This window comes from Gigantopelta aegis, chromosome 10 (assembly GCF_016097555.1).
Source record: "Gigantopelta aegis isolate Gae_Host chromosome 10, Gae_host_genome, whole genome shotgun sequence".
Classification (NCBI taxonomy): Eukaryota; Metazoa; Mollusca; class Gastropoda; order Neomphalida; family Peltospiridae; genus Gigantopelta; species Gigantopelta aegis.
The window spans coordinates 1,508,873-1,536,857 of record NC_054708.1 but is presented as its reverse complement, the minus strand read 5'-3'; the positions used below and the strand labels follow the sequence as shown (position 1 = coordinate 1,536,857).

General features: G+C 35.7%; 3 protein-coding genes across 5 annotated transcripts in view; 1 reads left to right on the top strand and 2 right to left on the bottom strand.

Annotated features, from left to right (window-relative positions):
* Nucleotides 1-1,775: 1,775 nt before the first annotated feature.
* LOC121384580 (prostaglandin E synthase 2-like) lies at nucleotides 1,776-7,094 on the bottom strand. Its single transcript, XM_041515036.1, has 6 exons — nucleotides 6,798-7,094; nucleotides 5,994-6,209; nucleotides 5,249-5,448; nucleotides 3,817-4,029; nucleotides 2,715-2,829; nucleotides 1,776-2,132 (listed from the first exon to the last, which is right to left on the bottom strand). The coding sequence occupies exons 1-6, from the start codon at nucleotides 7,089-7,091 to the stop codon at nucleotides 1,989-1,991; spliced, it is 1,182 nt and encodes a 393-aa protein (XP_041370970.1). The 5' UTR covers nucleotides 7,092-7,094; the 3' UTR covers nucleotides 1,776-1,988.
* Nucleotides 7,095-10,222: 3,128 nt separating this feature from the next.
* On the top strand, nucleotides 10,223-11,182 carry LOC121382830 (proline-rich protein 4-like). The gene has a single exon (XM_041512456.1). The coding sequence runs from the start codon at nucleotides 10,223-10,225 to the stop codon at nucleotides 11,180-11,182; it is 960 nt and encodes a 319-aa protein (XP_041368390.1).
* Nucleotides 11,183-16,662: 5,480 nt separating this feature from the next.
* LOC121383365 (WD repeat-containing protein 47-like) overlaps nucleotides 16,663-27,985 on the bottom strand; it is a 59,016-nt gene continuing 47,693 nt past the window's right edge. For 2 of the 3 annotated variants that reach the window (XM_041513349.1, XM_041513351.1), the window contains 2 exons: nucleotides 21,870-21,896; nucleotides 16,663-19,117 (listed from right to left, as the gene is read on the bottom strand). In XM_041513349.1, coding sequence (XP_041369283.1) covers nucleotides 18,978-19,117; nucleotides 21,870-21,896 — 167 coding nt within the window. In that variant the 3' untranslated portion in view covers nucleotides 16,663-18,977. The remainder of the gene's footprint in view (nucleotides 19,118-21,869; nucleotides 21,897-27,985) is intronic. The other variant, XM_041513350.1, reaches the window with a different exon arrangement.

The following is a 27,985-nucleotide window of genomic DNA, read 5'->3' as shown; positions in this document are numbered from 1 at the left end:
AGTTTGTTAGACAGTGATATTAGAAAAAAATGCGGGATTCGTGCTCAATTAGGTTCTCTGTGTATATCTGTGAGTTACGCAGCAGTTTGTTTTTAAATTTATAAATTCCGATTTTAACACGTTTTATTTCTTTATCATTTGTTAATTTTATGATTTCCATCATAGTTACTGGTGACAAAAACACACCAATTCACAACATCAGTTTATTTACATCTAGTACAACAACAACTGGTGATCTTTTTCCATGATTGTGAAAGAAAAAAATCTAGTCCATAGCATTGTGCATCTGAAATTAATATTTCTAGTACAAAGATAAAAACTTCAAAAACCAGATGCTGTGATAAAGAAAAAGGCAATAGAGCCAGTTCTGACCAATTCAGTAGCAGAATGATCAGACAGAATATCTCAAAGTTAACTACCCTAATCATACCTGTTAGTGTCAACATATTCACTTGTAAAAGCAAAGATAAAAATAAATAGTTTATAAAGTTATAGGAGTGTGTGTGGGAGAGTGTGGGTAACAAAATTTCATCATCAGCTACAGTGTATTACTTTTTATTTCCAATTGTTTTAAAAATGTGCAATTTGTAAATCCAGTGAGTAGTAGACCGGAATGCAATACCCTTTTAAAAATAAAAGCTGTGAAGATCTTTTAAAAAGCTGAAAACTCAATAACCATACCTGAACAAAGGTCATTTATCAAAATTTTAGATCAAATCCAAAACTTGTGAAAATCATTTTACACAAAATAAAACCTTTAATCATACAAAAAGTTGAAAATCATGTCATCTCCATGTAGAGCTAGCTCCCTGATCTCAAAGCATCATATGAAATGTAATTACAATATTCCACATGGCCGTACTCCAAACCCATGCATACCTACAAATATATAGGCCAAACCAACAGTTGTTTGGGGTAATATATCAAGCTAAGACTGTGATGTCACTTCCCAAATTATGTCATTGGTTGGTCACATGATTACATTGATCAATGTGTTATTCCAGGCTTACAAGAGCGGTGACATTAGGTTTCAGTGTTAATGCAGTAAGACTCTGGTACCAGGCATGGTTATGAGGCTGTCACTGGAGTAAGACTCTGGTACCAGGCATGGTTATGAGGCTGTCACTGGAGTAAGACTCTGGTACCAGGCATGGTTATGTGGCTGTCACTGCAGTAAGACTCTGGTACCAGGCATGGTTATGAGGCTGTCACTGCAGTAAGACTCTGGTACCAGGCATGGTTATGAGGCTGTCACTGGAGTAAGACTCTGGTACCAGGCATGGTTATGTGGCTGTCACTGCAGTAAGACTCTGGTACCAGGCATGGTTATGAGGCTGTCACTGCAGTAAGACTCTGGTACCAGGCATGGTTATGAGGCTGTCACTGCAGTAAGACTCTGGTACCAGGCATGGTTATGAGGCTGTCACTGGAGTAAGATGGTTGGTGTGGGATGTAGCCCAGTGGTAAATCGCTCGTCTGATGCAGTCGGTCTAGGATTTATTACAATCTGTGGGCCCATTGGGCTATTTCTCATTCCAGTCAATGCACCACGACTGGTATATCCAAGGCTGTGGTATATTATACTATCCTCTCTGTGGGATACTTCATATAGAGGACCCCTTGCTACTAATGGATAAATGTAGCGTGTTTCCTCTCTTGCGTCACAATTACCAAATATGTAACATCCAATAGTTGATAATTAATAAATCAATGTACTCTAGTGGTGATGTTAAACAAAACAAACTTTAACTTGTAAGATGTAAGTAATTTCTGACTGCATTATGTAAATTGTTTAATATAATGATGAAGTGAACAAAGCCCAGTCACTTGCTCATCTTGATAAAAAAACTAAACAAGTATTCACCAATCGTATCTTTTAGACAAACAAACAAGGCTTTGCAAATAGTTTTGTGATTAGGTTAACAACCCTCTAAAGTAAGCATAGTCCATGAACTGCCAAAAACCGGTGGAATAATTTTGTGCTTTTGTCAATCTGTTATTTTCATATTGGCTCCAGCGTGCGATGTGACTGCCTCCTTGGTTCGAAAATACCATCTTCCAATCTGTGTGTTATTCAGCAAGTCCTCGAACGCCTCACACCCTTCAATAGCATGTAGAGTTCCATACACAGACTAGAAGAAAACAAAGTGTAACAGAATGTTACAAAACTGAGTAACACTATTACTAATGGCAAGTTACAATAAACACGAAATAAAATAAATCTGCACAATTTTTTCTTTTTAAACCCCATAATTTCTGCTTTTTATTTTATATCAAAATGAAAAATCAAATAAATGAAACATTCAGTCAACATATTTAAGAATGACTTGATGAATGTTTTGATATATATACACACTTGCATCAGTAGTTTAGTGGTTAAGACGTCGGACGTAAGGGTGGCAGTGCGAAAATAAATAAAAGTGAAATGTTTCTATATTAAGCAGACAACAAGAATGAATTTATCTGGATGTACTAGTGGAACAGTACTAAATAAATGGAAGTGAAATGTTTTAATATCAAGCTGACACAACTTGTGTACGTTTATATGTGGTATATATATCATACCTGGCTTTTACATTAACCGATAAGCATTACTGTCCAAAATGTTTATTTTTACAGCAAAATAGGGTATCTTTTTAAATACTGGAATCAAATTTGAAAATAAGATTATTTGTATAAAAAGGTTATATGACATTTAATGATTGACATCATACCAGATCAGCAAGATTGGGCTTGTCTCCACCTAGAAACTTGTCCTGTCCGACTGCTGCAGTCCATTCATTGCCAGCGTCGTACAGCGACTGACGGACATCATCTTTCAAATGGTATCTGGAAAAATAAACACATTATGTTAATCTCAATACACATGGACAAGGTGCACTTTAAACTACACAGCATAGCTGCATAAAATTAAAACTTAAAAGTAGTTGCAAGGAATTATTTGTGTCCAATATTATTTCCATTCATGAAGGGTTTATCATTAGGTCGATGTGTAACAACTTTACATGGAATAAACATTTTGGCTGTATTGAATATACAATTTGTTAGATGACCTTATTGCATCAACTGACTCGGATAAAACAAATTACCCTGATTAAAGTCTGAAAGGAATGTTTTAAACCCATTAATATCATCAAAAGGAAAAAAGAAAGAAATGTTTTATTTAACGATGCACTGAACACATTTTATTTTACAGTTATATGGCGTCAGACATATGGTTAAGGACCACACGGATTTTGAGAGGAAACCCACTGTCGACACTACATGGGCTACTCTTCCGATTAGCAGCAAGGGATCTTTTATTTGCGCTTCCCACAGGCAGGATAGCAAAAACCATGGCCTTTGTTGAACCAGTTATGGATCACTGGTCTGTGCAAGTGGTTTACACCTACCCACTGAGCCTTGCGGAGCACTCACTCAGGGTTTGGAGTCGGTATCTGGATTAAAAATCCCATGCCTCGACTGGGATCCGAACCCAGTACCTACCAGCCTGTGGACCGATGGCCTATCATCAAAAGGATGATCTCAAATAGTTGTTTGGAATATTTGGGGGTTTTATTACCTGGGTGTTTAGAACCAAAGTAAAGTACAACAGGAGAATGGTCACTACAAAAAGGTGAAAGAAATTCAAAATTAATTCTGTGTAATTCGTGTGGGTTCTTTTATTAATTGAAATAGTTGAAAGTGGGTACCCAGACAGAATCCACACGTCAAAGAACAAAAACCTCTATCAGAACTAGACTTAGTACAAGCATATTTCTTCTTGAGCATCAACTAACAAAACCTCTATTAGAACTAGACTTAGTATAAGCATACTTTTTTTTGAGCATCCAGCCGATGATCAACATGGCCGCTGACCCGACGTAGATGACCGTCATGCGCTCCGCGGTGGAGAAGACGTTGTCCCAGTCGCCGACCTCGGAGAAGTAATTAAACGACTGTAAAGCCTCTGACGGTGACCGGTAGATGTTCGGGGACAGCACATGAACCAACACATCGTCCGTCCACTGGCGCCATTTTCTCTCCTTGCTGAAAATATGTCAAACAACTTGCAGGGATAACTCTGGGTGTGCAGAAAATGTCACCTAATTATCTATTAAACTTCGAAAATTGTAGAAACTCAGTTATTTTCTAACAACATTTCAAGTACGGTATTACACAAAATAATTTCACCAAATTAAAATAAAATTCACCAAATGTTTTTAAAATTAGTAATCTGCGAAGTTGCCAAGTGCTGGCCCGGACTTGTTTCAATACAAGTGTGTAAAAATAATATGATAATTGTTTTAGATGAAGTGACAGACTTGACAGCTGTGGTGGCAGTACTCATGTTTTAGATGAAGTGATGACTTGACAGCTGTGGTGGCAGTACTCATTTTTTAGATGAAGTGATGACTTGACAGCTGTGGTGGCAGTACTCATGTTTTAGACGAAGTGATGACTTGACAGCTGTGGTGGCAGTACTCATGTTGAAGTGACAGACTTGACAACTGTGGTGGCAGTACTGATCAAGTATTGCAGTTCCGTCATTCAGATTTATGTGTTAGATTGTCTAAAAATTAGCTAATGTCTTCTTTATATGTTAGATTGTCTAAAAATTAGCTAATGTCTTCTTTATATGTTAGATTGTCTTAAAATTAGCTAATGTCTTCTTTCATGTCACATTGTTTTTAAATTAGCTAATGTCTTCTTTATATTGTAGATTGTCTTAAAATTAGCTAATGTCTTCTTTATATTGTAGATTATTTAAAAAATGTAAAGTCTGAACCAAATTGTTAACAAGTACGATAAATTACTATCCTACCTTTAATTGCCATTAGATTTCCTCCAAATTTTGCCTTCGCTGAGATTGCATAGGGCAAAGTACATTAAATTTTCTGCTGTTTTGCTTGTTTATGGAATACTCTTCAAGACGGGTGGGTCAATATGACGTAATCTAAGGCACTAAGGTATGACACTCATCATGACGTCAGATCAATTACGTCACATACTCAGGAGGCTTCCACCTCTCTTGAAGAGTATTCCACAAAAATGGCAGACAGTGAAAAACTGCATGTATCTTGCCCTATGCGAACTCGGCGAAGTCGATATCGGTGATATCGTTACAGTCTCGTATGTGGAATTTGTGTCACTGTAATGGTTGTTTCACGATTTATGTTTCGACAAAAAGTTGAGAAAATCTAACGGTAATTAAAGGTAGGAGAGTAATTTATCATAGTTGCTAACAATTTGGTTTGGACTATAATACCTTCTTTCTGCTGAGGTTGTTTTGGTCGCCTCTTTTTCTGGAAACATGACAAAGTACTTGTTGAGGAACTCGTACACCGTTTTTCGTCCTTCTTTTGTTTCTAGACACGGATAGTACGACAAGAGCACATCGAGAGGTAAATGTGGATCAATGAGATGTGACTCCAGAAAACTAATAATGACCGAGGAATCATTGATTTGCTGAAAAAACAACAAAGTGGACAGTTTTGTTGTAGTATTCAAACATATACTGCAAATGACATTTTTACAAATTAATTTTCAAATGGTAACTTAGCCAAACTAAAAATAAAATGCAAAATAATAAAGACTCCTAAAACATGCCAAGTCTTGCATTTGCTAGTTGAAATGCAATATATCTGACATATTCAACGAGCCGTATACCTTTGGTGAATTGACAAACAACACTTTAAAATACTAATAAACTCAGGGCACACACTGGAAAGAATTTAGTTTCAGCCAGTTTCCAGATATCTTCTGTGTAACATTTTATTAGTCCAATATTAAATATTGTAGAAACTTGTAATAATTAGCAACTGGCTAATTTGGTTACAATTTGTGTACAAAAGTTAATATTAGATTTACAAAACCTAGTTTGTTTTGATTAATAACCGATACCACTTGAGATATCACCAGGACGGGAACCTTTCGGTACTTCGTTTACTTACCAAGAATCCATCCTCTCCGACTCACCAGGACGGGAACCTTTCAGTACTTCATTTACTTACCAAGAATCCATCCTCTCCGACTCCATCGCACACCAGGACGGGAACCTTTCGGTACTTGGTCCATTTCAGCTCTGTCCTGAAGACGGAGTTCACCTCAACAACATCGTAGGAGAAACCGTAGTAGTCGAGAAAGGCGCGTGTTTTACAGCAGAACGGACAGGTCTGATACTGGAACAGTGTCAGTTTAAGACCAGAGGAGTCGGTGTCAATCTGAATCTAAAACAAAACAACTTATCTTAGCTTTATTAAAGTTGGAGAAAGACTTTTGTATTTTATCCATTGTAATGTTGTATGACTTATAAACTAGTTAAACCTAATACAAAAACAAAACATGTATTGTGCTATCTCAAAGTTGCATAATAGTGACTTCATACCAAAATTGTGTTTTAAATTTAAAATGTACTTGTAAGCATTATATTAAGTATTCTCGCAGGTCCATTTTAGGGGGGGGGGGGTGCCCCCCCCCCCCACTTTTGCGTTTTGCATTATTATTATGCTAGTCAAAAATGGTCATCCGACTCATTGTGTATATATTTCTCTCTGCATGCAAATATATTTTATCCCTACTTGGTCTTATCCTAATGTATGCAGTTTCTTTTAAGGATTACATTAAATGATTTTTAATTATCAAATAAACCTAACAAAGAAACACATTGTCTTTCTTGTCTACTTCACAGGTCTAATCATTGCACAACTTCTTTTTTTTAAATTGTTGTTTAACGATACCACTAGAGCACATTGATTTATTAATCATCAGCTATTGGATGTAAGAAAAGAGTTTACAGTGAAAAGTGGGTAACTTACTCGCCTAGTAACTTTGACTGATGGTCTCGTGACGTTGTCCGCGTACACTCTCCACCTGTCAAATGAAAGGAAGGCCGCCACTACCGTTCCGGTCACGGCCGCTCCCGTAGCCCACACCACTCGCCTCCATTTTGTCTTCAACGGATTTTGCTTTGCGCTATTTGACAAATACCTGAAAGGAAATGTTCGTGTTTGTTTGTTAAAAGTAGGAAGCATACGTGAAGCAAATGAACGATCCACACAAATTTGTTTCCAAAGTCCTACACGAGAACACCAATTCATGGGCGCCGCCATGTTTGTCTTCTTTGTGAAGTTTATCTTATTTTCCTCCAATGTCTGTAGGGATCAAAATGTTTACAGATTTAGGAAAAACAAAACAAAAACTTCCAAGTCTAAATTTATTTCTTGTTAAAAACGGCTTTATGAAAGGTGAATAATGCTGTGTTTGTACTAAAATTATTTTATTTAATAATAAAGTTACAACCAAATAATCTAATTCACTAGTAGAAAACATTTCCTCCACCCCTTTAAAATTGGAAGAAAAAGTTGTTTGTTTTGCTTACCAACACCACTCGAACACATTGATTTATTAATCATGGACTATTGTATGTCAACCATTTGGTAATGTTTGACACAAAGTCTCAGAGTAAACTGCTACATTTCCCCCATTTTATACACACTTTCACAAGACAGGACAGCACATACCATCACCTTTAATATACCAGTCACGGCCACTGGTCGAGATGGGGAAAAAACAATCAGAGATAGAGTCCACTGAGATGATTTGATCCTAAAACACAAGCACCTCAGGCAAGCAAATCCAAAATCAGGGTTTGTCAAATTCCCTCGGTCAAGGCTAGTGAATTTTTGGTCTGGGCTGGTGGAAATTCTCCACTGTATTACTATAATACATAGGGCACTAGCCAAAGCTTCTGTGAGGGCTCTGACTTTCATAAACATTTGTCGGACATTGCCAAAATTGAAAAATGACAAACAGGTTAGACATATTTTGCACGTCTACCAATTATTCTTCGACAGAAATGACATTTTGTATTTTGTTGAGATCAAAATAGTTCATGCATATTACTTTTTGTTTACTTTTTAACCCCCCCTCCCCCTCCACTAGAGATTCTTGAGGATACCACCAAGTGGTAGCCAGTTCAAATTAATGATGTATATATTAAATAATGGATTGATAAATTGTTATTTTTTACAAATAAAGGTAAAAATAACAAAATGCGTGGTGTTCAAACCTGCATTCCTTATAGTAGAGATTAAATTGTGAAGTCTGATGCACTTCATGATGTTAAAAAACCACAAATGTCCAAGCGTGTTTCATCACATTTTTAAGTGCTGATGACAGCCGACTTACATGTTGGTGACTAACAGAAATTTGTTTTTTGTTTCACGACACCACTAGAGCTCATTAATTTAAATTTATTATCGGCTATTGGATGAGAAATATTTGGTAATTCTGACATAGTCTGCTACATTTTTCCATTTGCACCATTCCAGACAGGATAGCACATACCAAAGCTTTTAATATACCAGTCATGGTGCACTGTAGGGAATGATAAATAGCTCAATGTGCCCACTAACAGGCATCGATCCCAGACCACATTAGGCGAGCACTCTACCAATGAGCTACATCCCCTGTAATGAACAGAAATGCAACATAAAGAAATTGGGACATACTGACAGAAAACATTATTTAGAGTAACACTCTTTAGAGTAGCATGTCAAATAACTCTATCTTTTAGACATCAAGCTTGACACCCTCAAAGTTGTCGACAATTTTCACTGTATCAATTATGCAGAGAAAATCGAGGGGAAACTGGCTGAACCAACAACAAAAGACAAACAACAACTGAGATTCTACTATTTATTTTACTAAGTATTATGACTAGAACATGAAGGAAAACTTAATAGGATATACTTAATTATCTCATGTAGCACAAACACACAACACAGAGCTTACAGACATGTGTATATCACAATATTAGAACAGTAAATGCTACATATATATTATTCAAAGCATTAACCACAAAGCTTGGAAAACAACTCTGACAATGTTAACTTACGATCGCCAAGCATATGATAAAATACATGTATTAACTAGCAATGATACAAACATGTTTAACTAAAGGACAAATAAAATTAATTCAATTTTAGTTTACTGTGTAAACCGACATCCATAATTTAATATACTATACTAAAGAACTGATAATCCCATATTTGTTTTCTTTAACCAACTATTGATCATTTAAAAAAAAAAAAAAAAAAAATTGTTATTCTTCTTCTAGGTTAGAATTAAAATGAAAAAGCCTATATTAAACAGAAAAAAATAAAATAGTTCAACGACACATGAGCACATTTTAAACTTTACTTGTTGTTTAACATATGGTTATGTTTGACATGTGACATGGAGAGAGAGGGGAACCCACTGACAAATGCTACTTGTTTAATATATGGTTGACCGTGACAAGTGGTTTGGTGTTAGAGAAGAAACCTGCTGCCATCACACATGCCACTCCTACTGAAAAGCAACAAGAGATCTTCTACACCCACATTTCCCCGACAGGACAACACATACCATGGCCTAGTAATTACCAGTTGTGGTGCACTGGTTGTCACAGGAAAACCTGATTCCACGGAGGGCGATTGATCCTACAGCCCTTGACATCTCATGGGAGTACTCTACAACTGAGCTATATCCCACCAGAAGAACAGAATAATTGCTCAATATATACTGCACAACAAAAGAAATGCAGACTTTTTAAACATGAATATTTTTTGTGATAGATGTCAAAATGGGCTGAAATATTCACCACATTGATAATTTTGACAGACACAACAACTAATGGAATTCAAAGTGAATAAATTGTTAATAAATTTCAAAAAAAATAAGATTCATGTTTTCTTTACTTTGGAACAAAAATACAGATAAAAAAAGAAGAGGTTATGACCTGTTATGATAGAGACAACCAGAATGAAAATGCATTTCAGACCTTAGCTAGTTTTCAAAACACTTTAACCAAAGATCAGTACTTCCTCCAGACAACTGGTCTGACCCTGAACTGTCCACGTAAATATCCCTACCTGGATCATACATTCTAAAAGGCTGCTGCCTGTACTGAAAGTTAAAATTAGTTTTGTTTGATCATCACCTATTGGATGTCAAATATTTGGTAATTTTTACATATAGTCCGAGTGAGGAAACCCAGTATATTTTTCCATTGGTAGCAAGGGATCTTTTATATGCACCATCCCAGACACAATAGCACATATCATGGCCTTTGATATACCAGTCGTGGTGCACTGGCTGGAACAAGAAATTACCCAATGGGTCCACTGACAGGGACTAATCCTAGACTGACCGCACATAAGTGAGTCCTTTAGCACTGGGCTACGTCCCTCCCCAGACTATGGTGATGAAAGGTCCAGGAAGGAGGTCTGCAGCACTGGGCTACGTCCCTCCCCCGACTATGGTGATGATAGGTCCACGAAGGAGGTCTGTAGCACTGGGCTACGTCCCTCCCCCGACTATGGTGATGAAAGGTCCAGGAAGGAGGTCTGTAGCACTGGGCTACGTCCCTCCCCCGACTATGGTGATGAAAGGTCCACGAAGGAGGTCTGTAGCACTGGGCTACCTCCCTCCCCCGACTATGGTGATGAAAGGTCCAGGAAGGAGGTCTGTAGCACTGGGCTACGTCCCTCCCCCAACTATGGTGATGAAAGGTCCACGAAGGAAGTCTGTAGCACTGGGCTACGTCCCTCCCGCGACTATGGTGATGAAAGGTCCAGGAAGGAGGTCTGTAGCACTGGGCTACCTTCCTCCCCCGACTATGGTGATGAAAGGTCCAGGAAGGAGGTCTGTAGCACTGGGCTACATCCCTCCCCCGACTATGGTGATGAAAGGTCCACGAAGGAGGTCTGTAGCACTGGGCTACGTCCCTCCCCCGACTATGGTGATGAAAAGTCCACGAAGGAGGTCTGTAGCACTGGGCTACGTCCCTCCCCCGACTATGGTGATGAAAGGTCCACGAAGGAGGTCTGTAGCACTGGGCTACGTCCCTCCCCCGACTATGGTGATGAAAGGTCCACGAAGGAGGTCTGTAGCACTGGGCTACGTCCCTCCCCCGACTATGGTGATGAAAGGTCCACAAAGGAGGTCTGTAGCACTGGGCTACGTCCCTCCCCCGACTATGGTGATGAAAGGCCCACGAAGGAGGTCTGTAGCACTGGGCTACGTCCCTCCCCCCGACTATGGTGATGAAAGGTCCACGAAGGAGGTCTGTAGCACTGGGCTACGTCCCTCTCCTGACTATGGTGATGAAAGGTCCACGAAGGAGGTCTGTAGCACTGGGCACCCTCTGGGAGTTTGACTTGCATTGATTCAAGTATTCGTCATCCATGTCAACTTAATTCTGAGAGAAACACTAAACAATTATTCAACTGTTGACGTGAACCTACATTGTAATTTTAACAAGTGAAAATAGCCAACATTTATCCAAAGTAATTTTGCTTTAACATACACAAGGTTACAAAAGCTGCACATAACATGTATATCCTTATTTAAACTGTGTATTCATTATTTTGTACATGTGTTGATAAAGTGAAACAACAATTGAAATACAAATGTCAGTCATTAATTGTACAGTAACATAATCCATAAAATGCATATTTAGTTGAATAAAAACAACAACCTACAAATAGTGAATGGTTTTATAAAACAAAACCATATCAAACTTTGGCCTGCTGTTGAATAGCATAACTATTAAGCGTTGCTGTTGGGTATCGGCCTCGGTGGTGTCGTGGTTAAGCCATCAGATTAAAGGCTGGTAGGTACAGGGTTCGCAGCCCGGTACCGGCTCCCACTCAAAGAAAGTTTTAACGACTCAGTTGTTAGGTGTAAGACCACTACACCCTCTTCTCTCTCACTAACCACTAACAACTAACCCACTGTCCTGAACAGACAGCCCAGATAACCGAGGGGTGTGCCCAGGACAGGGTGCTTGAACCTTAATTTGATAAAAGCACAAAAATAAGTTGAAATGTTGTTGGGTTTCTTGTTCGAAGATTATCAATATTTTTAAATACTGTTTAAGCTTAAAACATCACATAACAAAACATCGCATAACAAATGTTTTGACTATAATTAGGCCTGGCAATGGTCTGGTTAAACCCAGAGTGATATTTTATCAAAAATAATTAACACACCTGTACAGCTACACACAGAACACAGACAAAAAACAACAAAATTAACACACCTGTACAGCTACACACAGAACACAGACAAAAAAAAAAAAAATTAACACACCTGTACAACTACACACAGAACACAGACCAAAAAAAACAACATTAACACACCTGTACAGCTACACACAGAGCACAGACAAGAGAAAACAATGCAAGCTTGTTTGACTGTATACTCAGCAAAATGAAGTAAGGGTCAGTAGATATTCCGGCATTTTTCTTTCACTACGGTAACATGAAATAAAGTAAAGTTTGTTTTCTTTCACTACGGAATAAAGTAAAGTTTGTTTTCTTTCACTACGGTAATATGAAATAAAGTAAAGTTCGTTTTCTTTTACTACGGTAACATGAATTAAAGTAAAGTTTGTTTTCTTTCACTACGGTAACATGAAATAAAGTAAAGTTTGTTTTCTTTCACTACGGTAACATGAAATAAAGTAAAGTTTGTTTTCTTTCACTACGGTAACATGAAATAAAGTAAAGTTTGTTTTCTTTCACTACGGAATAAAGTAAAGTTTGTTTTCTTTCACTACGGTAACATGAAATAAAGTAAAGTTTGTTTTCTTTCACTACGGAATAAAGTAAAGTTTGTTTTCTTTCACTACGGTAACATGAAATAAAGTAAAGTTTGTTTTCTTTCACTACGGTAACATGAATTAAAGTAAAGTTTGTTTTCTTTCACAACGGTAACATGAAATAAAGTAAAGTTTGTTTTCTTTCACTACGGTAACATGAAATAAAGTAAAGTTTGTTTTCTTTCACTACGGTAACATGAAATAAAGTAAAGTTTGATTTCTTTCACTACGGTAACATGAAATAAAGTAAAGTTTGTTTTCTTTCACTACGGTAACATGAAATAAAGTAAAGTTTGTTTTCTTTCACTACGGTAACATGAAATAAAGTAAAGTTTGTTTTCTTTAATGATGCCACTAGAGCACATTGATTTTTTTTCTTATCATTGGCTATTGGATGTCAAACATATGGTCATTCTAACACTGTTTTTAAGAGGAAACCCGCTGTCGCCACATAGGCTACTCTTTTTCCACAGCCAGCAAGGGATCTTTTATTTGCGCTTCCCACAGGCAGGATAGCACAAATCATGGCCTTTGTTGAACCAGTTATGGATCACTGGTCGGTGCAAGTGGTTTACACCTACCCACTGAGCCTTGCGGAGCACTCAATCAGGGTTTAGAGTCTGTATCTGGATTAAAAATCCCATGCCTCGACTGGGATCCGAACCCAGTACCTACCAGCCTGTAGACCGATGGCCTAACCACGACGCCACCGATGCCGGTCAAAACATGAAATACAACTTCTCTCCTTTGTAAGGTTGTGCTATGTTTATTAAGTTTATAATTTAAACTACAATTTAGCATGAACAAAATGACAAGTATGATTACAAACAACATAAACTCATGAAATAAAAGCACTTAACTGTGTGCAAGATTTTCATATATATCACTGGTAAGATTTTATCTTAAAAATTGTTATAATTCATCTGTGATAAAAACTTCCAAAATGTCTGCTGGCCCTTCATTAATGTTGTTGAGTATATTTAAAATACAAGTGACTTCGTCAAAGTGATGCACATACATAATGGTAAAGACATTTCTACTATTTTCATGTAACATTAACACACAGTTGATGTAGACTATACACGTTACATACCGGTAATATACAATAAAGATTTGTATTCTTCAACTGTGAATATAACAGGTCATCTTCATTGTTGTTCCAACCAGACATTTACTTTATGACACACTACACAACATAAATGCATACCGGTACGTGCTAAAAGAAGCTTACATTGTTAATACTGGTGTTACATTCAGAGAACAAAACTTAAATGTAGTAAATCCCAAGTGAAAACAATGTACAGTGACACTCCTCTAAACCGGACACCTTCTAGAACAAGTAAAAAGTCCAGGTTTAAGAGGTATCCATATTAGAGAGGTTCTTTTCTGTACAGATATTTAAAAATGGGCTGCAAACACCATTAATTTTTATTCAAGTTTACATTTTAAAACCTGTATATTAAATGCAATATAGAATATGTAGTTATTTATGTAAATAGTAAAACGATAGTAATTTGAAAGATTAATACTTACAAAAAAAAGCAATGTCCATAAATATTTTATGATTAAGCAAAGAAAAACAGAGATCACAAACCGAAGCATGCAAAACACTTAGCAGTAAAAACTCAAAAACCAAATGAGATCCTAATATGGCAATACATTATATATAAATGAACAAACACAAACAAGTACTTGGCAACTTATACATATAATAATAAATATAAGAGTTAATTTCATGATCAGACAGTTTATAAGTATAACAATAAATCTAAGAGTGAGCACTGCTGAACCAATAAAAACCAATTATTAATATCCATACATGTTTGTTCATGCTCGCAGATTAGCCCAGCTGGGAACATCTCAGTATCCTATGTATTGAACATGTTTGGCCTCTCTTATAATCCACAAGTTAAATATAAAATAGGCTGGAACTATGATTCAATTCAGATGCCCAAATTGTTAAAAATGGTAAATTGCCAAGAAAGTCACACTTGATCTGTAACAGTACATGACACAATTTCAGCTTAATATCTTTAGGCATTGCAGGGTAAAATTCTGGAAAACAAATTTTCATATCTCTTAAGGTCAAGGGCCATAACTCTGTCAAAATGGGTAAATTGCCATGAAAGTCACACTTGATCTGTAATAGTACATGATAAAAGTTCAGCTTAATATCTTGAGGCATTGCAGAAAAGAAATGTTCATATGTTCTAAGTTTAATAATATAATAATAAAATTGTCATGAAAGACCCTGAAAGTGTTTTAAGTACAGGGCCAGGTATAATACAAGGCAAGCTGTGGTCAGTGAAAATGTTTATGGTGAAATTGTGTTTGAAAGTAAGTGTATTTTAACTAATTTTGGTGCAATTTGCTACACAATATAATAACACAAGCTCATAAGCTTTCACCTGTTTATCTAATTATTTCCTGTAATATTTTTCTTAAGCTTTAGCTGGTACAAGCCCACGTAAATCTCAAGGAAAAACTGTACCACTGCGATTATTCAAGGGATTGTTGATATGGGCCCCGTTCCACAAAGCAATCTTAACTATGCATTTTAGGTGATCTTAGGGCTAAGATCGCTTCATGGACGGGGCCCTGTTGTATAACTGATCATTTTAACATACAAACGAAAACTCATGATTGGAAATGTAAATCAGTTACATACTACATTGCAATTATATTTTTAAATATTTGACATTGACATCAACAGCAGCTGAGTTATTGTTATGTTCACACAAAGAAAACAGGGAAGACTATAACCGAAGAAACAAACCTCTTAGACAGAAATCATAAAATAAGGAGACAAAATACTCTGTCATGTAAATAAAATGTGGTACAATACTGTAATAAATGATGGCAACCCACATGTTGTAGAGATACATTATTTAAAAATGTTTCGGTGAGACATCCATGTATAATAAATACATTGTACATAGCACAATACAAATAATACTAAACTCAATAAAACTAATAGCAAAAATACTTTAAATATAACAGAAAATCTTCTAGTACATGTATCTGGCATTCAATAATTGAACAAACAATAAACACACGAAACCATGAGAAAACAAACAGACACAACCTCTGACAAAAACAAACACGAGAACTGAAGATGGTGACAATACAGTTGTATTTAATAGACAGGGAGGCACCAAATGAGTTGTGATGGGAAAAGACAGCAGTCAAAACATGTGGGAATAATATTGTGACAAAACATCAGTACCCGAACCAGTGTTACTTCAACACAGCCAGAAATAACATGACGATGAGTGAGATCACACACAGATGAATATTACAACAGATGAAATACAGCAAATATTACACAAGTGGCAGGTGCATATTAGTTATAACACCAGCATCAAAATTCCAGTATTATTGCAGCAAATGAAAAGAGACGAAAAACTGCATGATTTTAATAGCAAGTATGTTTTAAAAACACACATAATGAACATGTTAGTGATATTGAGCTTCATGCTGGGTGAAGAACATCATTTCTGCTTGTGTTACGAGCGAAGTGAGCAACAAACAATGTACTGTACAGTCTTCAATCTCATCAAAGTTACTCTTCAAAATTAGATTTGAGTCCACACTCTGATGTGGACATTCCTGGGTCTGTAAGCAATTACACAAAGATCAATCTACCGACTTCTATTCTTATCACAACACAAAACTGGTTGGGAATAAAACTTTAACATAGCATCATTTGCCAACCAGTTGAAGACCTTGTTGGTTTTGTTTTATTTGTTCTTGGTAGGGACGGTCAATCATTCTAGTAGCGTCTTAAAGGAAGGAAGAAATGTTTTATTTAACGATGCACTAACACAATTTTTAATTACATTTATATAGCATCGGACATATTGGACCACACAAATAAGAGGAAACCCATTGCCACCATGTAAAGGGCTTCTCTATCGGATTAGCATCAAGGGATCTTTTATATCCCACAGACAGGATAGTACATACCAGTCTTTATTACGCCAGTTGTAGAGCACTGGCTGGAACAAGAAATAGCCCCCACCCCCACCCCCCCAGTAAACCCACCAACGGGAATCAATCCCAGACCAACCACACATCAAGTAAACATTTTACCACTAAGCTACTGGGATTAGAGGAGAAATGCAACTGGTTGATATTTTAATCATTATTCAGATTAAAGGTCAACTGGATAATATTAGATAATATTGTCTAATGTCAGATCTCACTAAAAGAGTAAATTTAATGTAGAGTAAATTGGTTTCAACTACCGATATATTCACAAACGTATTCACAGTAAAAAATCTTTAAATCTGTATATATTATTTTATTATATACATGGTAACAAAATATATAGATCTACAGAAACCATAAAAGTGATATTCGGTGAAAAGTCATATTTTCACTGTAGTTTAGTTACAATGAAATTATAGAAATCATATTTATCGTTTTGTGAACAGATTTATGATTCAATTATCTCTCTTGTAACTTATTACTTTTTAATTATTGAGGTTAGTGTCACTCTTAAGTGTTTAGGTTTTATGATTACCAATGCATCGGATTGCATTTGAAAAATAAAAAAATGTAATTTAAACAATTGTACCTATAAAAAAAAAAAGGATATGAAGTGCAATTACAATAAAATATCTAAAACTGATTAATATGACACTAAATAATGATCATACAATGTCCAGTCGTTGAGTGCAAGTTAAAATTAAACTTGGTGTTCAATTTGTTTTGTGTTTGTGGGGTTTTTGAGAGGATTGCTTTGTCAGGTATGTTTGCACAGCAGTATTATTAAATTATTATTGTATAAAAACCACACTGTGAAATAGCCTCTATATATCATATAGTCACCATCATCCTTTAACAAAATACTATTTTAATGGTGTTGTGACAACGATGTGGGTCATGTTTGATGTATTCACCTGAGAGCGGCGACTATCACAGTGAACAGAAGCTAGATAAGTCTAGTTAGTACAGGTTTCTTATTTAAAAACAAACAGGTGCGTGGGGTCTGAATCACTCACCAGGTATTTAACTACACCTCTAAAAAGTGAATTCTAGTAATAATGATTTGTCATAGATGATCATTTGGTGACAGCTAATTTGATATCAACATAGCAAATGACCAAATAAAGATGTGCACACGTATGTATTGAAACCCGATCCAGTAAATGATCCACTTTTATCACAGCATATGCCTTGAAATTTTGTGAATTCTATTTTCACCTGATAAATAATTAGTGAATTAATGAAGATGTAAACTGTTGCTGGTCAGTCATGAGAGGATCATTTGTACCAGCTTTGACTGAAATCTACATGCTGGATCTTGAGAACAATCAGAGCTTAGGGCAGCCATATTAGATTTCAAATCATTGCAAAAAATAACAACACTTGGTCAAGGCCACGAATGAATCATTCGTACCAATTGTGGTTGAAATTGGCATGGTTTCATTGGTGAAACATAACGGCCATATTGGATTTTTAATTGGCCAAAAAAATAACAAAACTTTCAAGTTCTGCCTGGTCAAACTTAAGAAATCGAAAATGTCTCAGCCAATCAGAGGTCAGGGTAGCCATATTGGATTTTGAATTGGCACAAAAAATAACAATAGCTGTCATGACCCTTCAGGCCAGGTGAGCGAATACACACATACCACGTAGTACAACTAGGCATTTTGTTTTCAAGTTAGACAAATAAGCCTTTAATATTCATAAAGAAGCATGCTGTTTGACTTATAATAAATACACATATAAGCATTGTGAAATAATTACAAACATTGTGAAATAATTACAAACATTATGAAATAATTAAAAGCATTGTGAAATAATTACATTTTCTTTGTATTTACATGTATCAACAGTCTTGAAGAAAATTTGTTGGCATGAAATCATTTCTTCTGGTCTTTTGATTAATGAATGACTCACAGGGAAAACCATTGCCTAGCCAAGCTAAAATCCACATGAATACTACTGCTAAAACCATTCATTTTAATACATTACTATGATCATGCAACTGATGGTGTGTACAGAAATGAAATATAATGAACAATATCCAAATGATCACACAGGGATATTTAAGACAAAAACAGTAAACAATTTTTACTGAAAACATTATGCTACAAAATATTCTTGTGACCTTAATATTTGTGGGGTTTGGTTTGTATATTGCATATATATTTACTGGAACTACACAACTCTGAGCAAAGCTAGACAAATATTTCCACAGATTTGAAGAACTATAAAGTTAAAATATCCTCATAAGACTGGCTCTGAGAACAACACAAGATTTTGTAGGGGGATTTTGTTTGTCTTTTAAACTTTAACTTTAACACAAGTGAATAATTTCGTTAGAGGAAGGAAGTGTTCATTAGGGCATAGACCAGCACACGACTGTTCTGTCTGCGCTGGTGGTCACGAAGGAGAACTGCGATGGATGCCACCGACACTGGATCACCTTGTCCTTGTGTTCAGCCACCACGATGCTGGGTAGCGGGCGAAGAAGATCACCTGCAAGACAAAATATTTATAATCCAGGGAAATAACCAACATATATTGTTACACATTTTAAATAAGAATTTTCAGAGTACTGCAAAAGCAATACATGTCCCCTACATTTTTGTATCTTCTAAATTCAAGGACCAGAACTCTGTGAAAAATGGTTAAATCGTCAAGAAAGTCAAACTTGATATGTAACAGAACATGATACGCTGTACACATAATTTCAGCTGAATATCTCAATGGTATTATGAAAAACCATCAGAAAAAGTGCATGTTGGAGGGACAGATGGACAGAAACACGGACAGAATGATGGAGATAAAACCTATAATCTCATCCGGTTGGGCCAGTAGGAGACTAATAATAGTTGAATGAAGACAATGTTTATAGCACATCAACATTTCCCTGTGGGGTTTTAAAAATTATTACAACTGTATTGTACACTGTATGTGGCAAACTTTATTGTACACATGTGGTAAACGTGCCTAGTCCATAAAGTATATCACTGTATATATCGAATGGAAACACATGACAACAGGTGTCAACAAAACACTTCAAATGATATTAACCAATCAATATCGGATTCTACAATTCAGTCCAATGTCCAACCTACCATGAACTTGAAATGGTGCAAACAAAAAACAATAAATAATCATATTTGTTGTTGTAAAAATCTAGGTCTATTTGTACCAAAACAAATAACACTATTATGTCTCCAATAATTGGGGGGGGGTTTAATGAAGAAAAGCAACATAACATAAACACAAAGCTGATTAACTTTGAATACTCTTGATCAGGGTAATTCAGGATGTAAAATTCACAACTGATATAATGTAGTTGCATATGTAGTTCTATTTACAACAATTAAAATAAAAGAATTACAACCAACCTTCACTTATGGCCTCATTGTTATTGTAGGCCCAATATTCATGTAGTCTATGTGTATATGTTACCTGCTGGGACAGATGCTTGTTATCGAGTACCGTTTTAAATGTAATTATAATAATTCACTTACTAAAAAATCACTGCCTAACCCACCAGAACAAACAATACAACAAATAAATAAAATGGCTTTTAAAAACCTCGAAACTTAATAATGTACAATTATGGATGATGTACTATACCAAATTAACTATTTGTCATTTTAATTTTCAGATATCGTCCAAATGAATTTAACTTGTTCTTAGATGAAGGGTGAAAGGTTATATAACATGGAACAGATTAACTAAACTTGTAGAACACCAACATTAGAGAGTTGTGTCATCAACATGTTTAACATTATTACTATGATAGATAGAACATGGAACATTAGAGAGTTAACTAAACTTGTAGAACACCAACATTAGAGAGTTGTGTCATCAACATGTTTAACATTATTACTATGATAGATAGAACATCAACATTAGAGAGTTGTGTCATCAACATGTTTAACATTATTACTATGATAGATAGAACATCAACATTAGAGAGTTGCATCATCAACATGTTTAACATTATTACTATGATAGATAGAACACCAACATTAGAGAGTTGTGTCATCAACATGTTTAACATTATTACTATGATAGATAGAACACCAACATTAGAGAGTTGTGTCATCAACATGTTTAACATTATTACTATGATAGATAGAACACCAACATTAGAGAGTTGTGTCATCAACATGTTTAACATTATTACTATAATAGTAGACAACAAAAATGAATGTGTTGTTTAAAAAGAGAATGATGTATATTAATGAATTATTTTTAATTTAGCTATCATTTATACGAGAACATTAAAGCATTAACAACAATATAACAGAACAGTAACAAAAATGTATTAATACAAATATTGAGATAACACTTAACTTTCAACAATGTCTTATGTTTACACTATTTTAAATCAGAAAACAAAATCAGTGACAGCTACCAGCACACATATATATTAAGCATATTCAAAAAGTAAAATTCAGCTTGTGTGTTATACTGTGATGAAAACGTGTTAATATAAAACACATTTGTTGGAAAGATAAGCAATATGAAATCAAAACAATTTCAGGACTATGGAGAGTGAATATCAAATAATGCTGAAAAACAGTCCGACACATTCCATGATCACTCTGCTCATCCATGGCAGGATTACTTCCACCTTTGCTTGACAGACTATAATCAGTTAATGGCATTTTGGAAACTTTGTAAATCAGTCCAATTACCACAGCAGCCACCACTCACCACTAACGAACGGGATCTATAGAGATTACAGGCAGGATAGCACATACCATGGGGCATTGGTTGAGACTTAAAAAAGCTAGTAATAGAATGGGACCAATGAGTTGGTTTGATGGTACAATGTGAGCACCTCAGGCAAGTAGTCCACTGACTAGGTCAATCCTCACCCTGGAAACTCAATTCGGGCATTTCTGTCAAAAACACTCCCCACAAACAAGTGGTGCAGGTTTGTAAATCTGCCATGAACATTTCGTAAATCTGCCATCAACATCAAGCTATTACTGATTTTAATATTTACTGAAAACAAGGCTATCACCACCACCGGAAATAACGCACCCTTAGCCCCATAGGCCATGAGGAAATTATGAAGATAAGGAGTTAACATTTGAACAAATGTCATCATAAATATTATAGCAGTAGAAACACGTGTAGTCACAAAACTGATTAGTAAAAAGCATTTTAGACCAACAACAACAAATCCCCAATGCAACAGCTGTAAGCCTTTTCCACCATGAAGCAAACAAAGAAAAACAGAATTTGTTTTTTTGCATACCCAAATCACTGTTCTTTTTATACAAATCTACAATAGAACCAATACCAAATTAGCTTTATTTACTGTTGTCTGAGGTAACAGTGACGTTACAGATTCATATTGCTTTTTGGCTTCATCATCATTTTGAATTTTCAAGTCATAATGCCAGGACTTGTCTACTGCATTAAGGCATTTGGTTATATTTGCTTTCAGCAAAAACACACAATTGTATTAAACTGTAGTACTTTGTGTTTCTATTTTACATTAGTAAATGATGTTATAATACAGTAAAATGAGAATGACTTTATTAAAACTGTAATTGTGTTTTCTATCTTACATTAGTAAATGATTATCAGATGTTGTCATACAGTGAGGTTAGATTTTCGCTTTGAAGTAAGAAGTCAAATATATTTTTAATTATCATTTTCTAATCACACAGGTTCTCAGTATTAATGCTTGCACATTACTAAACGATAAACAAATGATGAAGACACTAAGAAAAACATACATCTGAGGCTAACTATATATATCAACATGCCTTGTTCTGTACAGACAACACAACATGGATCATAAAATAAACACACAGTGCTATGTTCTCTCAGTGTTGATAAGTTAAATGTATTTCAGATGTAGGGACACACGAATGCAAGTCTGTCTAATTCATAATATTGTGTAAACACAAATACAACTTAATAAGAGAAAGAAATATGGATGGATGGATGGATGGATGGATGGATGGATGGGTTCATGGATGGATGGAAGAATGAATGAATGAATGAATGAATGAATGAATGAATGAATGAATGAATGAATGAAATGAATGAATGAATGAATGAAATGAATGAATGAATGAAATGAATGAATGAACACCCCAGCATGAAAAAATAAACAAAAAGAGTAAAAGAAAAACAGAAAAAGGAGGGTAAAGGAAAAAAGACTGAAATGTTTTAGTCCACAAAGATAAATAAAAGGAAAGCAACACAAAACACTTATGTGCAATTAGTAAACCTCTACTTTAGAAACCAGCTACTAGACTAAGTATATTATTATTTGACAAGGATATTTTGACTGCTTAGACACTGATGAAACCAGCTACTAGACTAAGTAAATTATTATTTGACAAGAATATTTTGACTGCTTAGACACTGATGAAACCAGCTACTAGACTAAGTATATTATTATTTGACAAGAATATTTCGACTGCTTAGACACTGATGAAACCAGCTACTAGACTAAGTATATTATTATTTGACAAGAATATTTCGACTGCTTGGACACTGATGAAACCAGCTACTAGACTAAGTATATTATTATTTGACCAGGATATTTCGACTGCTTGGACACTGATGAAACCAGCGACTAGACTAAGTATATTATTATTTGACAAGAATATTTCGACTGCTTGGACACTGATGAAAGCAGCTACTACACTAAGTATATTACTATTTGACCAGGATATTTTGACTGCTTGGACACTGATGAAACCAACGACTAGACTAAGTATATTACTATTTGACCAGGATATTTTGACTGCTTAGACACTGATGAAACCAGCTACTAGACTAAGTATATTATTATTTGACAAGGATATTTCGACTGCTTGGACACTGATGAAACCAGCTACTAGACTAAGTAAATTATTATTTGACAAGGATATTTTGACTGCTTGGACACTGATGAAACCAGCGACTACACTAAGTATATTACTATTTGACCAGGATATTTTGACTGCTTGGACACTGATGAAACCAACGACTAGACTAAGTATATTACTATTTGACCAGGATATTTTGACTGCTTGGACACTGATGAAACCAGCGACTAGACTAGGTATATTATTATTTGACCAGGATATTTTGACTGCTTGGACACTGATGAAACCAGCGACTAGACTAAGTAAATTATTATTTGACCAGGATATTTTGACTGCTTGGACACTGATGAAACCAGCGACTAGACTAAGTATATTATTATTTGACCAGGATATTTTGACTGCTTGGACACTGATGAAACCAGCGACTACACTAAGTATATTACTATTTGACCAGGATATTTTGACTGCTTGGGCACTGATGAAACCAGCGACTAGACTAAGTATATTATTATTTGACCAGGATATTTTGACTGCTTGGACACTGATGAAACCAGCGACTACACTAAGTATATTACTATTTGACCAGGATATTTTGACTGCTTGGGCACTGATGAAACCAGCGACTACACTAAGTATATTACTATTTGACCAGGATATTTTGACTGCTTGGACACTGATGAAACCAGCGACTACACTAAGTATATTACTATTTGACCAGGATATTTTGACTGCTTGGACACTGATGAAACCAGCGACTACACTAAGTATATTACTATTTGACCAGGATATTTTGACTGCTTGGACACTGATGAAACCAACGACTAGACTAAGTATATTACTATTTGACCAGGATATTTTGACTGCTTGAGCACTGATGAAACCAGCGACTAGACTAAGTAAATTATTATTTGACAAGGATATTTTGACTGCTTGGACACTGATGAAACCAGCGACTAGACTAAGTATATTACTATTTGACCAGGATATTTTGACTGCTTGGACACTGATGAAACCAGCGAATACACTAAGGATATTACTATTTGACAAGGATATTTTGACTGCTTGGACACTGATGAAACCAGCAACTACACTAAGTATATTATTATTTGACCAGGATATTTTGACTGCTTGGACACTGATGAAACCAGCAACTACACTAAGTATATTATTATTTGACCAGGATATTTTGACTGCTTGGACACTGATGAAACCAGCGACTACACTAAGTATATTACTATTTGACCAGGATATTTTGACTGCTTGGACACTGACTAGACTAAGTATATTATTATTTGACCAGGATATTTTGACTGCTTGGACACTGATGAAACCAGCGACTAGACTAAGTATATTACTATTTGACCAGGATATTTTGACTGCTTGGACACTGATGAAACCAGCGACTAGACTAAGTATATTATTATTTGACCAGGATATTTTGACTGCTTGGACACTGATGAAACCAGCGACTAGACTAAGTATATTATTATTTGACCAGGATATTTTGACTGCTTGGACACTGATGAAACCAGCGACTACACTAAGTATATTACTATTTGACCAGGATATTTTGACTGCTTGGACACTGATGAAACCTCTGAACCCAATGATTTAGCCATTTTTAAATACTAAATTTAATTATAAAAACATAAATAACAAATTAATTCAAAGTATTTGAAAGTATACCCTATTTGTCTAGACTGTTTAATTATGAGTATGTTTAAATATACTGATGTCCAAAAGAAACTTCACATACATAAAATTGGAATAATTTGATAGATATTGTTGTTAATCGAAACGAACCAATTTAGAACCACCTTACAAACACTTTGCCTGTATCACGAAGAGCACTGATTTGATAAACTTCAAATATGTACCAATTAAAACATACTCTCATATTCCACCGTACCATTTGTTGGTTTCCTATAAAGCAATTTCAAGCCTTGTAACATTCCTTTAGACGTCAGTATATTTTTTATTTTGTCTCGAATCATTGCTGTGTTGAACGTGACTAATCATGAAAGCAGCTTGATGTGTAAACTAAGGGGAAAGAACTGACTGTGAAGATGTGTTTGTCTTCAATTGTTTAATTATGAGTATGTTTAAAAAAAAAAAAAATTGTCTACAATCATTGTTGTGTGGAAAGTGACTAATCATAAAAGCAGCTTGACATGTAAACTAATGTTAGGCTCAGACTGTCAACTGTCAAGATGGAAGTTTGCCAACTTGATGGTTTCCCCAATTCCTGACTTACGACGGGAGCAGTCAGATTAACAACTAATGGCTTATACTACAAGAATTGAGTTGTTAAGCACTCAGACTAGCAACTGGACAGTCATGATAGCAGAGACAACTTTGTGCTGGCAGTTGGTAGTCTGAGCCTAGGACAAGATCTATTTGTCTTCTTGTTTAAACTGGCGCCGTCGATATAAATAGGAGCTTAAATCCAAAATGTTTGAAAGTTGGACAGTTTGAAGACAGCTTTATTCGGGGTACATTTTTAATATTTATGGAACAATTAGAACATATTATAACTCCAAATTTGATACGCTTGTAGATAAATGTAAGAGAAATAAAGAACGCTTTTAATTTCTATACAAAGCTATTGTAATTAGAGGTAAACTGGAATTTATAACTCCGAAGCGTAGACTTGAATAGTCGTATAATAATATGGACGTAGCTTGTTTATGTCACATGACAACCATGAGTAACAAGGCGCACGTGGAACGGGCCACGTGGAATAATAGTATTTTTGCCCCTCACTTGCAAGGTAGCAAATGTGTTATTTGCAAAATACATTTAATAATAATGCCTTTACAGGTGTCTACTCACCGTTTATTGCCACTTATGCCCCATATACGATATACCATCAGGGTTTGGGTATAATGACCTGACCAATGACAGAACACAGTGCGGCATCATTTCTCTCAGTGTCCAGACATTTTCCTGGGTGGTACCTCTATCTAAAGATCGCATTTTGCTCTGTTGGTATCGGGTATCAAGCCATGCACCTCCGCGAGACAACATTTTCCAGAATTTTTTATAACATTCTTTCCGTAAACCAGCATTACGAATATGGGGCGCCATTTCCTAACCAATTCTGTCTATCGGACGTGACACATGGCACACAAAAACAAGATGAACATTCATCGTCAGTAGGCGTGCTGTGTTGTCTGGCCGAGGTTCTGCTGTGTCCATCACTTTGTTCGAGAATTCTCTGCGACCCTTCCCGAGAGCCAGAACAGGTATTTTTAGCAATCCAGTCCGGTGCTGTCAACCGGTGCGCGTCCGACGCTTCTTCAAAGTGAGCACTACCTTCGTCCTCACAAACGGACCATTAATTTTTTATAACATCATTGTCTAAATCAAAATCGCTAAAACAACAAAATGCCAATAGAGCTTCCGCTTGATCCTTGGTTATTTAAAAACATAATTCCCTTTTTTCATTCATGATTTGTCAGCAAACGTTGGCGCACTTTTGATGGAAACTAAAACAATAGCTCCAATAATTTAATTACCAGGAATGTGCAACATTCCGCTGTAAAGGAGACAAAGCTACTAAAACTCTCTTCCGTTATCTTATATTCTGACTCGAATAATGTGAGTTCAGTGTCGCAATAAAAACAAATATATGCATGTATATATACTACGTTTAATTTCACTGTGCATTATTAAATAAAATAATATTGTCGTTTTCACATATGTATCTTGTCAGTAGATAAGAAAATTCGCCCTTTAGAAAAATGGACTAAACTAAATATTAACACCAACCTGTATTTGTGGCGCCTTTTTAAAAATAGTCAACACGTTTCTTCAATGTGAACATATTCCGAATTAGAAGCTTGCTTATTTAAAAATCGAAAATGCAGCGTATAAAAGACGAAAACAGACAAGAATTCGGAAGAAAGAAAAGAAAGTCAGATGAGGGTGATGAGATGCGAATAAGAAATAAACGAAAGAAATTAAAAGACGTTCCTCTGGTGACAGGAAACATTCGATTCTATGCTCAATCTAATGATGACAAAACTTTTCTCTTCAACAAAATAGATCGCGCAAAACTATTATTGAATGACAGGGTTTCAAATACAAGCAACAGCACAATTCTACACGAGGTTTTTGATTTTTATCTTCAACAACATGCATTGCCACCAAGCAACACCGATGCAGATGATTTGGGAACCGCTCACAAATATTCAACATATTTACCATGTCCAAAGGAACAGAGTACAGAAAAGATGTGTCTCATTACAGAATCGGCAATAAAAAATCTTTGTGTCGGATTACAGGTGCATGCCCATGAATGTTCAAAACACATGGAAATTGAAACCGTAGAATACTCAGGGCACACAGGAAAAATTTCGTTGCACTGTGAGAATCAACACAGCATGAAAGTGGACACATCACCTCATTTGCGTGGTGGATCATTCCTCGCAAATTTTCACATCTTGCATGCACTTTTTGTGTCTGGTTTGCGATATTCACAGTATGAACGTTTTGTCGCATCTGCAGGATTTGGTCAGTTACCAGAGACTTTCGTCAGTGG